Genomic DNA, 14,523 nt, shown 5'->3' on the forward strand with positions numbered 1-14,523 from the left:
ATATATCGCCGTTCCTTCTTCGTTGCTGGGTCAAAATCCTGGAACTCCCTTCCTAACAACACTGTGGGAGAACCTTCACCACACAGACTACAGCGGTTCAAGAATGCGATTCATCACCACCTTCTCAAGGGCAATTAGGGATGGGCAATAAATGTTGGCCTTGCCAGCGATGCCCACATCCCACGAACGAATAAAAAAAAGTTACAAAACAGGTCATTAGTTATATTTCATTGGTGCATACAAAACTGTATTGTACATGCACAGTTGAAAGTTTTCATACTAATCTGATAGGATTTGTTTTGAATTAATCTGCACATTAATATTTGGTCTGTACTATAATTGTCAGTGATCAATTGACTACCAATTTGCCCATATTTAATTGGCAGTATGACCTTATGTGTGCAGCTAAATATCTTAAATGGTGACTGTACAGAAAGAAACCTTTTCATTGTATAAACATTTTAAGTTGCTGTGCAGACCAACCACCCACTCAATTCTTAGACTGGAGTGATGTCAAATTCAATGCAAAACCTAACCTTTGACTTTCTAATTTACGAAAGGTACTGACTGGTATTTTAACCCAGCTGGACTTGCACAGGCATAACCGGATAATAGCAGAACAAAGGATTATGCAGAAATGCGACATGGCTACTATACACACACACATATACACAAATTGGGAATATTCCTGGGAAGTTGGGAGGGTTTTAAATAATACACAACTCATTGTGGATGTTAAAGAAATCTTGGAGACTAACTTTATTTGTAAAAATTGAACAGGTCTTATTTAAACTAAGTCTCCTGTTATTACACATTTCACATATTTCAATGTACATACAACTATTCGAGCTTTTATGCACATCCACATCAAGGAGGTAAAACAACGATGGTCAGATTCTTCAGGAAGTGTCCATTGTGTGCACAACTTCCTCCACAACTTCGAGTTCCAGTGGAGTAACCATTTCCGTTAGGATTCCCGTTATCCCCTTCTTGTACTTGTAGTTGCCTTGTCTGGTGGGACAAAAAAAGAAGTAATACACAGTAACTATCTACAACAAAAAAACATTTTTTTCCTGGTATTGGGATTGTTATCCAATTATTTATTTGTAATTTCTTTTGCTGAAATTTTTTGTTTTAAAAGTTGATGGACGAGGATAAAATTATGAACTCTTGTAGGTAACAGAATTTTTGTGTCATGTGCCTTTTTGGAAAGCAAATCCAAATGGACAGTAAAAAAAGACATCTTTTATGTGTTAACATACCACATTGGGCTGTTGTCCATTATGTTTTTAGGGTTGCCCATTATTATGCATTGGTATATAGGGTTTTGTTTGCAGAGTTGTGAATGCTTGGACAGCAATTATATATGGAGGAGACAGAGACAATTTGTTGGCTATGGCCAGGTGATACCAGAAATAGTCAGGTTTTTATTTTGATAACTACGTAGCTACCATCAACAAAACTATTTTAAATGAATGTGCACATAAATGGTTTCAATTGCTTCACATTTTGTGCTTAAGTATTTTCCACCACACACAAAATTCTTTGCTGAAAACAATACCAAGGTTTTGCCGAGTCTTCAAAAAAAATTGCTATCCTATTTCTGGTAAATGCTGACAGGAGAAATAACAGCAGAAGCAACAAAACATCTGTACTGTTAAACAGATGTTATTCATTTACATTAAAATTCACATATAAAATATCCAATTCAGTCAACAAACGGGAGTACGTGTATTAAACATTTATAATGTAGCGAGCTTCTAAGAATGCCAAAACAAACAACCCATTGTATTTCTGGGAATATGTGCTGTTGAAATTAGGATAAAATACATTCAGACCAGTTGATTTTTAGTAAATACACAATTAGTGACAAAGGTATCCATACTCCCAATAAACTGAATGTGAAGCAGAATTATACAGACTAGTGCATCTCCTGTGGAGTTACTCAGTGAGTCAAGGGATATACAACTAAATGGTACAATTTTAAAGGAGGTGCAAGAACAAAGAGACCTGGGCGGTCACCATCTTTGCAGGTGGCAGGTCAAGTTGATGAGGCTGTTAAAAAAAAAGCATACGGCATCCTTGGCTTTATAAATAGAGGCACAGAGTACAAAAGCAAGGATGTTATGGTAAACCTTTATAAATCACTGCTCAGGCCTCAGCTGGAGTATTGTGTCCAATTCTAGGCATCACACTTCAGGAAGGATGTCATGGTCTTGGAGAGGGTGCAGAGGAGATTTACTAGAATGGTACCAGAGATGAGGGACTTCAGTTAGATGGGGAGACTGGAGAAGCTGGGATTGTTCTCCTTAGAGCAGAGAAGGTTAAAGGGAGATTTAATGGAGGTGTTCAAAATTATGAGGGGTTTTGATAGTTTCTCCGACAAACTTTTGCCACTGACAGGAGGGTCGGTAACCAGAGGACACAGATTTAAGATAACTGGCAAAAGAACGAGGGGGAGATGAGGAGAAATCTTTTTACACAGCGAGTTGTTACGATCTGGAATGCACTGCCTTAAAGGGTGGAGGAAGCAGATTTAATAGTAACTTTCAAAAGGGAATTTGGATATATACTTGAAAATGAAAAATTTGCAGGCCAATGGGGAAAGAGCAGGGGAGTGGGACTAATTGGATAACCCTTTCAAAGAGCCGGCACAGGCACGATCGACCGAATGGCCTCCTACTGTGCTGTATGATTCTACGAACAGCTGGATATCAAATTATTTTTGTAGGAAGATTACAGAAAACGACAGCATTTACCCTTCTAAAAATTGCTACAATTTTACTGGTAAAGAGTGCTTAACAGAACATTTGTAACAAAAAAGTTTTATTGGAATACACTGCATTACGATTCTGTGTGTCAAATTATAAAATGATTGTGTGTTAAATACTAAAGACCATCAGCTTCTAAATGTAATCTCCAATTTCTGACATAATGCAGGGAGACCCTCCTCCCCAGCATATTGGCCTTACAGAGTATGGTATACCAATTTTCTAGGAATGGACAAGTACAATACAAATAGTATAAATTTAATATTTCTTAGTCTGCGAGTTTGATTTACAGAGAGGAGACTGGGCTAGTGGACTGTGCAGTGAGCTGTTGTCTCATGCAAGGCTTTCTCCAGTGACAATTCTGGCAGTTAAATGGGAGGACAGATAATAGCAGCTCCTCCGCATTTCAGGAATGGCTTTTGTAAATTGGATATGTCTTATAAATTAAAGAAATTTTACTGTAAAAATTGAGTGGAGAGAATAAATGTTTGTATGATGCATGGAAGGTTTAAAATATTTTGTTGATACAAAAATATTACACGGACACAAAATAGAACACTTTTTCCTGGATTAATCATCACTGTAAAATCTCAAAAAAACCATGTGGGCTACACTGATGACTCAGTGACTGAATGCACTAGGTGTGAGAATAGGAAGTTCCCAGATTGAATCAGTTGTCTGTGCTGAATTAGCTGATCTCAGCTAGGGTAATAGTGTGGTTGATACAAATGGTATCAGCCTCACCAGAATAGAAGGGAGGAAGTCATCCAGGATCCTCTCCTGAACACTTTCAATAATGTCTGCTGAAAATTGCATGTTAATAGGACTTGGTTGTGATGTCTTCCACAGTCAAACAACTCTGATAGTTTCTTGCCAAGGCACTCACATGTACATGACCATTTAGGCAAGGCACCAGGAGCTATTGCTGTCTATGGAATCATATCACAGCATGAATCACTGCCTTTAGGAGAGGAGGGAAAGGGAAGAAATCAGAAGGGAAAAATTGTCAGGAAAAAAAAAAATCAAAAAAATACATCTATATTGGGCCAGAACTTGCGCACAGCGATGTGGCAACACTTGCCGCAGCTCCTACAAATTAAATTAACGAATGTATTTACTGCGGGCTCAGGGCGTCGAATTGCTTGATTTTGAACTTTTATAAAACTGTGCGTTATCAACTCAGCCTCTGAACAGGGTAAGTTGATGCGCATGGAACAGTCTGTGAGAATAGAAGACACGCCCACAAAATCTGTCAGGAAGAGAAGACACGCCCACAAGCAGGCAATTGGACTTCATTCATTTTAAGTTAGTATTCTGGAAGTCATTGTAAATAAAAATTTTAATTTTTTATAATAAAAAGCCAAATAAATAATTGAATTAAAGAGACAGAAGGGAAAAGAAATTTTATTTTTAATTAATTTTTTTAATGACCAAAAATTATTAAAATAAGGAGTAATATGAGACTCCACATTTTAAAAATTTAATTTTTAGTTGTTTAGCAGTCATTAAGACGAACTGCGCTTTTAAAACTTAGTTTAGACTTGGTATTTTTAAGCGTACCTGTTTGGTGGCGTAATTAGTTACTTTCCAGCTGGGCGGATGAGCAAGTTGGGGATTTTTCAGTAATTTCAATGATTGTAGCATGCGGTGGCCCTTTAGTTCGCAGCTGTCAAATCGCCAGCGAACCAATAGGAGCAGGTTCGCGATTTCCGCATTGTAGTGCGCATGTTCAAACCCAGGAACATGCTCCTTCAATTTGTCATTAAAAACGGACAGCGCTGTTGAGCTCCTCCGTTATTTCAGGAGCAAGTTCTGCCCCATTAAATAATCAGCTAGTGTACTACAACAGCATATTTAGTGGCATCAAAATGTTTATTTACCTTCATTATAATTTTAATTACACTTTCTGCTCTAGTCTAGACACAATAAATTCTTTGGTCAGCATCATTAAAAAAGTAATTAGTTTTTCCCCATTCAAAAGCACAGATGGTACAATACAGTTGAACAAATATTTAGATGCTGTACACTTCTGAGATACATCTCTGAAAGAATGAAGTATTATCTTGTGATTCTTCTGAAAATCAAGACATTCTTGTTGGTCGATCCATAAAAAAGACAACAGACTACATACTTTATCTATTGGCTAATACTCACAAACTATTGCCAAACACAAGGCACCCTTTAATAAAATCAGAATGTGTTTATTTGGGTACTTTGAATTCTATGTCTTTCCAAGCTAGATTTTGAAAAATTTTCTCCCTTCCTCATCTCCCAAAAGCACTGACTTCTTCTTTGGGTATGGTTCTGTGGGCATCAGGCACTCAGCATTATCTCACACAAGAGTCCTTTATTCAGGTTTCAACAATGAATGCCAGAAGGCTGTTCAAAAACTGAGGGGGGGGGGGGCAGGAATTCTAGGGGGCATCACAGCTGAGTCTGATTTGTCCTTACATAAAGTCCACACATGCAGGGATCAGGCATGGAAATCCTGGCCAATTTTCTCCTCTTTAACCCAGTCTTCCTGCAAGCACCATGACAGAACAACTAACTCAGCACAGACTGGGGATTAAATCTGAAACCTTCTTGGTCTGTATGCCTCAACTGTCCTGGTTATCTTTCAGGCTGAATTTCTACATTAAAATGTATCCCCCCACCCCCCACCGACTTAAATAAAACATAAACAAAATTATTTTATAAGAAAGCAATATTTATAATTTCCTCTATGGACCTGACCATTAGATTTTTTACAGATGTTATTTGTACTTCTATAATATCTTTCACTTCACAAAATCAACTTCGTGCACAGTCCAACACAGGCAATTCCAAATGATTTCATCCTCTTTGGTAAGTAACTTCCTCTCTATAAGCCTCTGACAAAGCCACACTTGGGCACTTCATGTTTGGAGGTATACGAGATGGCATGGCCCATCTTGTTTCAAAGTCCTGCCCACAGGAAAAATTCCCAGTAGTCCAGATAAGATCTGGAACTCACCATGCCAGGAAATTACAGATGTAACCCCATATCTTATCACCTTCTAGTTTTGCATCATCGCTACATAATTTTAGATTGTTAATTCCTTGGAAATTCTGCAAAAAAACATCCTTAGTGCAAAAACAAATCAACAGAAATTGCTTACCGTTCACCCTTTTTATTAGCAATATCATGAGGTCTTAGGTAGTCCAACTTATTCTTCGTTATCACACACAGATCAATGTTACTTCCTGACCCAAGGTCACTGAAAACACCTGCAGCAATGGCATCTCGTACAAGTTGCTTAGCTGCTTCTTCCTATCAAAAAAATTTTGGAGAGTGTCTCATCAAATGGAGTTTAAGATAGAAAGTTAAGATAATTTGGGAACAGTTGAAGATGAAAACTTCTGTGTATACAGTTAAGTGTTAGATTATAAACTCTGAAGCAGAAACTGTTTTTCTTTAGTTTCAAAGACCTATTTGCAGACAGTAGTTATTCGCATCTTACATTGAAGAACAATTTGAGGCACTTAGTAAAATCTGGCTGGAGTTTTCTTGCCCAGCTATTATCCCAAGGCTCTCCATTTCATATCCTTAATGTTACACTGTGCATTATGTATCACTACGAAACAGCAATAGCTCCCTCTATTGGGAGAACTATAGAAACAATTTTACTCTCACAATAGACTTCCATATTGCAATTTTTTGCATTTTGAGCAAACTACAGAAATTTTGTCTGGTTATTATTTTTACCAGACTTACCATATGTATCATGGTATTTGTGTGTTAAGGAAACTGCACAATAATAATGTCTTTTTTTGTATATAAAGTGAATGGGATTATTGTAGATTTAACACTGTTTACAATAAATGTTTGCAACATGTCTGGCAGTAAAAGTAGGAAATTCAAAATAAAAGTGTAGAAATTTAATTTAGTTTGTTAACTTTCATTTTGACTTAGCTTGACTACAAATCCCTGGCTGATGCTTTTTAATTTAGTCTGTTAGTGTCTCTATACTGTGGTAGTGCAGTTTCAAAAACCATATAATACCTTAGTTTGGCTTTCAGGAACTAAAAGCACAAAAGTTATACTCCGTAAGGTCTTAGTCAATACAATACAACAAATAAATGGCAAAAAAAAAGTTACACAAACCGTCTTTGCCGGTGTTACACCATTAAAAAGATTGGAAGACACACCTGAACTAACAGTGTGTGGTTTTGTATTCTGTAGAAAGGCCTCTTTAAAGATGATACAGCTTCTATGTGCTCTCAATGCTCAAGTGAATCTGAAGAGAATCCTAAAACTATCTCAACAACAATCAAGCCAATTCCCTCTGCTTCACATGCATTCTCTTGTGACCTGCACAGTACAAGTGGTAGTTATTAAAAACATTCATATTCTAATGGATTAACTGGGGCTTTTATCTTTGAGAGATTTGTTCTGGGATGCACAAGTACTTTAAATTATTCAACCTCCTGTTTTTGCAGTTTTTTTTTCTTTTTATCTTTGTAGCATGGGTCTTTTCGTTTGAATTTTGTGTGCATTTTAAGTGGGCCAGTTAGGAGATGCTATGGCTCTAAACCATCAGCATCGATATTTGTTGCCAACAGTAGCAACTAGCAGAATCTGTATAGAAGAATTCAAAAAGGTGTGAGACATCATGAACCTGTTATAAGGACAAGTTAAGGAATTTGAGCTTGCTTTCTTTAGAAAAAGAGACTTCACAGTGATTATGAAGGGAATTGACAAAATTAATTAGAGTAAATTGCTCACTGTGGTAAAAGATTCAAATATGAGGGGACGCAAGTTTAAAAATTAGGAAATTAAGAGCAGGAAAGGGAATTTATTTACTTAAAGGCCAATAAGAGCTGTCCGTCAGGTGAGCTTTAAACCGTACATCAGATCAATCATCAAGATCGCTTACTTCCGCCTCTACCTTGCTAACACTGCTGCTGAAATCCTCATATATGGATTTGTCACCGCAAAGCTTTATCTCTCCAACACTCTCCTTGCCAGCCTCCTAGTTCCACTCGGCCAGAATTCCAACATACGCAGAACTTTGTAGCTTGCATCTTATTCTGAATAAAATTTTGCATTTTAATCACACTTCTCTCACCAAACTCCACTGACTCCCTGTTCCCAGTGTATCGATTTCAAAATCCTCATCTTCAAATCCCTCCACGGCTTCACTCCACCCTACCCCCATAATCTTCTCCAGCTCAACCTCTCAGATTGCATCCTCTGGTATTGCAACTTTGGTCTACTGCTTAAGCTTACCCTTCCCCAGTCTACCAAAGAATGCAGAATCTTCAGCCACCAAACCCTACACGCCAGGGGCCCATGACTGTTGCGTTACATGGTATCAGCAACTATTAAGCAGCTATTTCAAAACTCAGTCCAGGAATAAGTAGGAACAATTCAAGTTTCCTATTGCTGGAGACTGTGCCAAATAAACTTTCATTAAGTGCAAAGGTTTGGACATTTTCAGGCTGGTTTAAAACCAAAGCAGAATGGCAGAGCACAATTTTAAACCAAGTTGATTGTTTATACATGTGTTTGGTGTTGATGGTGCATCAAGTCATTCAAAAATATGGATTTTCAAACACAAATCTATTCTTATCAATCCGAGAGGGTGGGGGGGGTGGGAAGGAGTGTTAAAAAGAATGGCAACAAAATCTGGTCCGATAAGGATTTTAAAAGTCCTCCAAATTCCAGTGCAGTGTTGCTAGTAAAGCTATTAAATTTAAAGTAGATCTCCTGCGACATTGCTCATGGGCACTTTGGGACTTGAAGCATGATATTCCATAGATGTTACCTATACTCAGCTGATGCCGCCAGTTTGCTTCTCATTGCGGACTCACAGTTGTCTCTTAAGGGCTTCATTTATCCATCAGTACAGGAATAGACGCTAAGGTTGTGGGCTTGAGGGTTGCAAGACTGGGGTCAGGCTGGTTCTGTTGGTGCTGCTTGTGGTGTACTTTATGTTTTATGACAATTAACATTTGGGAATCAAGGAGATTTCACCAGAACTCTGGATTGTATGTCCATCTCATTGGCGCTCAGTATACATGGCCAGATTAAAAGGTTTCCAGTCCCTCTGGAAGAGCTGCTCTGAGATCCCCTCTTGTCACTGTATTACTCTTCTCTTTTCTCTTCACTCACTCTATTGTTGTTACTTACAATCTGGAAGTTGGAGTGGGGATATTTATAGATACGTTTTCTCCCCTAGAATTATTTAAAAATTTTATGTTAATGTATTAAAGCTTATTTTTAAGGAGTGCACAGTGGGGGGAGGAACTATCACTGCAGCTGAAAGGAGGTTGAAATTTTTATCCAACGATCTTGATTGGTTTTGTGCCATCATATGGTTAGCTGGATCAATGTTGGGAGTGCAATGGTCCCTGGTGTCATGAGGTTAGCATGGATCAATCAGCAAAGTTAGAGGCTCACTACAATCAATCACACATTACAGATACACAGAATCAAGATTTTTAAGAGAGATAGATCTTGTATTTTTGGAGATGATCTGTGAGGGAAAACTAATGGCATGGAATTAAAAACCACATGCATTGGCAGCAATGATCCAAGTGCATAAACCATTTTAGATGGCCATTTTATTTCCTGTCTAATTTAAATAAATTCTATATGGAAACTTTTAGCTGCAATGTCTTAAAATTTTTCTAAAATGTCTTAACAACCAGTGAAGTTCAGTTTTCAAAAAAGGTAGGAATTTCCCTCATCTTTCAGCACGGAAATCAGGGATACGTGAACATTTTTAAAGATCAACTGTTTGAGAGACAATAGTGCCAAATATTTGACATGTACATATGTAACTATTAAAATCACTAACTTAATACAGTGGAAACGCACAATTGCTTACGGTAACTTACTCTAGGCATCCCATCCCCTGGAGCTTAAGTGTTTTACCTTAAAGGAGCCTGCACAGAATGATGCTCTACAACACAAGTCATCTGTGACAAGCAGCCTTTACAGTGCTATCTGTTCACCTCCATCAGACCATCACAGAATGTGTCCCTGGGCTCTTATGTGCAGCTCGATTTACTGCCAAATGACAAATGAGCAGCACTTGCGGGAAGTGTGAAAAGGTCTACACCAGTCATGTAACGGTCACCTCAGCTGTATCATAGTGCACAGCAAGCTTAAACAACACCAAAAGTCATTAAATTGACCACTAATGGCCACTTTCAGAAGGTACCAGAGGAATTAACACTGAGATAAATAAAAATCTCAGCATGTACTGCTAATCAACAACTGTGTTTGATAAAATATTTATAACAGTGCCAATCTGCTGCATTTAATACAAGGAGGCACTCTAAGCATTGTCATTTTAGAAAATGATTTATATATTGCAGCAGTACTGAACTTCATGTAGGTTTTGTTACTGGTCGCACAATCTGAGATTACACAAATGAGTTTCTGACAGTTGTATATTGCATCTAAAGCTCATTATGTGAAGAACTGCACACCAACAGGAATTGGAGCTCATCAAGAGGAGATTCTGGTCCTTAAAAAAGGCCGTTGTTGTCAGGAATTTCGAGCTTGCAAGCCATAAATTCATGTATACAAATAGCAGCCAATTTGGAGCATCTGGGATTTCAAGCAAACAACACCTAGCAGTGAATTGTATTGCACACTTTTTAAAGGCAGCATCTTCCTATGAAAACACCATTTTTGAAACTTACCAGAAACATCTTTGTTGCAACAAAAAAAGTGCAGAATAACATTTCTGCTGCCACCTCTGATGTTTATAATGGCCAGCCATTTGAAGTAAGGATTTTTGTCTTGCAAGGTAAAAATTCCTGATACTCTTTGAACTAGGTATTAAGAAATATTATTCATTTAAAACAGAACTTAAAGATTTAAAAACAATAATTTAAGCTAATTTGAATTTTCAATGAAACTATAGCAAAGAAACTGGAATACATCTTTAATATGATTTCTGTGCTCGAGGCAGTTAATCTATGAAATAACTGGACATCTATTCCTATTTTCAAAACTAACTTATAACAAATAGTAATTAGAGTGTCTTTGGTAAAATGACAAACAATTGAGTAAAACAAAGTTTCATCTGCACCAGATCCGTTTTTTTTTAGAAACAATAGCTGGTGCAAAGCTTTACAAAGTACTAAAAGCTGTTCTAAACAATGCATTTTTGTCTTTTTTCTTCCCCTGCTAGTTCCCATGCTCTATCTTCAGATTGAAGACCAGTAAGAGTAGAACAAAATACAAAATACTGCAGATGCTGGAAATCTGAAACAAAAGCATAAAATGCTTGAAATATTCAGCAAGTCAGGCAGCATCTTTAAGAAAGGAGAATGTTGACATTTCAGGCATAGTCCTTCATCAGAACTGCGAAGAACCCCAGTTCTGATGAAGGGTTATGCCCAAAACATCAATATTTTCATTTCTTTACAGATGCTGCCTGACTTGCTGAGTGTTTCCAGCATCAATATGAGTAGCACTGATATTAAGCACTTTAAACCATAGGGTTAAAAGCAAGCAATCCTTATTTGCTCATAGAAACTGCAGTTAATGCCAAGTTATATTTTTACAGTGAAGTGACAATTTATATTTTTTACGCAAGTTAAAAAGCAGTTATGTACATATGGTTCGGGTGATCCAAACCGTTGGAGGCTACGACTTTACAGCTCATCATCTCTAATCTTCAATAGTGTAATGCCTTGTTAATACATGTAAGGAGTCTTACAACATCAGGTTATAGTCCAACAGTTTTATTTGAAATCACAAGCTTTCGGAGGCTTCCTCCTTCGTCAGGTGAGTGACTTCATCAACTGTTGGACTATAACCTGGTGTTGTAAGACTCCTTACATTTGTCCACCCCAGTCCATCACCGGCATCTCCACATCATTGTTAATATATAGCTGTTTGTCATTGTATGTAATGAAAATTATTCTCAAGAGCTGGGTTCAATATTATGTTTGTGGTCAGCAATCCTTCAGCAAATTATTTTTGACTAAAAACTTTGAATTTTAGCTTATTGCAAAAGTTGAGTTTAATTTTTTACATACTTAAAACTATTAAGATTGTGGGGCCCTTTAGTCACAATCCATTTCATTAATGTATAAACTGTTATAGCAGTTTCTAATACTTCCTTTTCTGAGATTGTTTTGTAGCACCCACAATTAATACATTATATATGTTACAGAATTTTGGATGGTTTCTTTTAGCAATGTTTATCAAATTCACATGACATATATCATTTATAGGAATATTTTACTAAAAAGCAACATTTGTAAATGAAGCAGTGGTATTTTAAATTTAAAGACAAGTCATTTCTGGGTTTCTTTATAAAGCCTCACCTCAAAGTTTTAAGCAAATGATGTTCATTGTTAGTTTTAGTTATAAAAAAAATCAAATATTATGGATATGAATTTAAACAAATACCTTTTGCCCATTGACCTCACGGTTCTTACGTTAAGTGCGTTATTTTTAATGCAAATTTAACATCTGCTGCCCCTAGAGCATTAGGCCCCTTTCGAGATAGGTTTGATCAGTAATTCAAGTTTAAATGAATTCATTAGCAGTATATCTTTCCAACAAAACTGATTTGGTTACAACCATTATCAATGGAAATTTAAAATGATTAATTCACAAAGTCACCATTAACAACCACCTCAAATAGAAGTAAAGCAGATAGCTTAAGCTAGGATACTAAAATACAATATGTCAATATTTAGACATTCTAAATTCTTTTAAAGCGCAAACAGTACTTGTACAAAGCTACTCAAAAATGAACTAAAATATACATAATGTATTCTGTAATCCTGCTCAGTGTTGCATAATTCAATAAAATACGGGTTTTGTAAGTACTCCTATGGGAAAGGACAATTAATATATTCATAAGTCTTTTTACGAAATGGCAATTGTGTTTCCTCCAGGTACTGCAGTGTAATTGTCCGAACAGTCAGGACAGAGACTAGAGCTACTGAAATAATGACACGACAGTCCAAGAGTCTCAAGACTTTTTTTTAAACTGCTTTGTCAGAGAATTCGCCACGACACTAATAGTCCTGCTTTATCTCCATTGCCTGCTGTCTTGATCTGGTAAGCAAACCTCACAGCAAGCGGTCACCTTCCTATGGAGTCATTAAAACTCAAAATGTCAGCTGGTGGTACTAGCCTGCGGACTTCCACACCTGAGCCCTGTGGCAGGCACACACAGGCTGTTTGGATCACTGTCAGTAACAAACACTGAATTCATATGCAGCCTGTCATTACTCTCCCGTTTTGCATCTGACAGATGTGGTCTAAATGAGATTGATTAAAGTGTGTGCATTTCAGAGGATAAAAAGTTTTTAAGAGTTAATCTCTACCATGTTAACAGCAAAACTGTTTTTTGTATGTCTGCCCTCAAGAATCTGAAAAAATATGCATGCATGCCATAACAGCATGATACTGCAGTTTATGATTTCCTCTCCCCCTTCAAACAACTTTCCATTGTAATGGAAGTGGCACTGTGCAACCATAACAGTTATTAAGAGTGGGGAGGGGGAAGGCAGGCTTGGGACAGCCTTGCACATGGTGACAATGTTTCATGGCTGTTGCTGACTTTGCATTTTCTGCCACTATTTAGTGATAGGAAAGTAAATTCTGAAACAACCTCTGGTGCCACGGAGCTCTGAAATTTGCGCTATTATTGTGGTAAATGGGAACCGAATGATGTGATGTGTTCAACCAGCTCCCATTACTATAAATAAGGTATCAAATGCAATGCAATTCAATATAATTTGCCCATGACAGTCGGTGCTCATTTTATTTTGCTATTCTTAAGGAATTTCTGCTGTCTCCAAGCATTCTGTTCTTCTGGAACAATAATGTTAATTCTAGGGCAAAAAGCATATTAGTGGCTCTAACTACAGAAAAGTACAACAGTGAAAGAGAACACACACGTACACTCTATGGATATGGCAAATCATTTACAGCTCAAAAGTAGGCATTTTCACTGCCTCCACTTTTGATTTTTGTTCAGAATTGAAGCATTCGAGCAGCAAATCATGCTTTATGTGGCAAGTGTAAAAATTCACACACATCGTCCTCATCCTACCTACAGAATATAAAATGTTAGAAATCCTGGGGACAAAATAGAATAAGTGTGTTATTTTTTCCTTTTGCTCACGAGTAGATAAATGTCCCTTTTACTGTCATCTTTATAATAACTTAATGTCACTTGTAGATATTTACCCAAGTTTTAAAACTTCCTTAGGATACCAGAAAACATTTGAGTTGAAAATTTCTGTTCAAAGTAATCATGCTGTTGCTATTATACTTTTAATATTTCTGAGCATCAATACTGATTGGAGAGCAATGTATTGATTCATAAAATTCTGTGATTACGTTTAAGACTAGTACCTTCATCAGCATTCTCAAAATTTAATTTCTAGCTTAGCAGCAAACCTGCATTTTATTCTTAATTACATTTCTAACTCTGGAATTAATCCCCTGATTGATACAGAGGAGTTTGATCAGTCTGGATCGATGCAGAGGAGTTTGATCAATGTGAAGATAAATTTAAAGGTCTCTTTGCAGTTGTAACTTGTATTAGGTAAATTCCAGCACCTGGTTAATTTGCTATTTCACAACTTAGCTGATTGCTTGGTCACTCTAGATACTTAGTCTTTGGGACCTGAATTCAACCCCATATTCTCCATTCCAGTGACTGTTAAGGATTCTATGAACTGAATGAGAAATCTCAAATGGTTTCCAGTAGACACAAATACATAAGGTAAAACCACCCATAAA

At 37.0% G+C, this 14,523-nt stretch overlaps 1 protein-coding gene across 2 annotated transcripts in view; it reads right to left on the reverse strand.

The window, feature by feature from the left end:
• Positions 1 to 726: 726 nt before the first annotated feature.
• psmb7 (proteasome 20S subunit beta 7) overlaps positions 727 to 14,523 on the reverse strand; it is a 55,232-nt gene continuing 41,435 nt past the window's right edge. The window contains exons 7-8 of one of the 2 annotated variants that reach the window (XM_067969699.1): positions 5,909 to 6,060; positions 727 to 1,011 (exon numbers count right to left, since the gene is read on the reverse strand). In XM_067969699.1, the coding sequence (XP_067825800.1) occupies positions 900 to 1,011; positions 5,909 to 6,060 (264 nt within the window). In that variant the 3' untranslated portion in view covers positions 727 to 899. The remainder of the gene's footprint in view (positions 1,012 to 5,908; positions 6,061 to 14,523) is intronic. The other variant, XM_067969700.1, reaches the window with a different exon arrangement.

The sequence above is a fragment of the Heptranchias perlo genome, chromosome 31 (assembly GCF_035084215.1).
Source record: "Heptranchias perlo isolate sHepPer1 chromosome 31, sHepPer1.hap1, whole genome shotgun sequence".
Classification (NCBI taxonomy): domain Eukaryota; kingdom Metazoa; phylum Chordata; class Chondrichthyes; order Hexanchiformes; family Hexanchidae; genus Heptranchias; species Heptranchias perlo.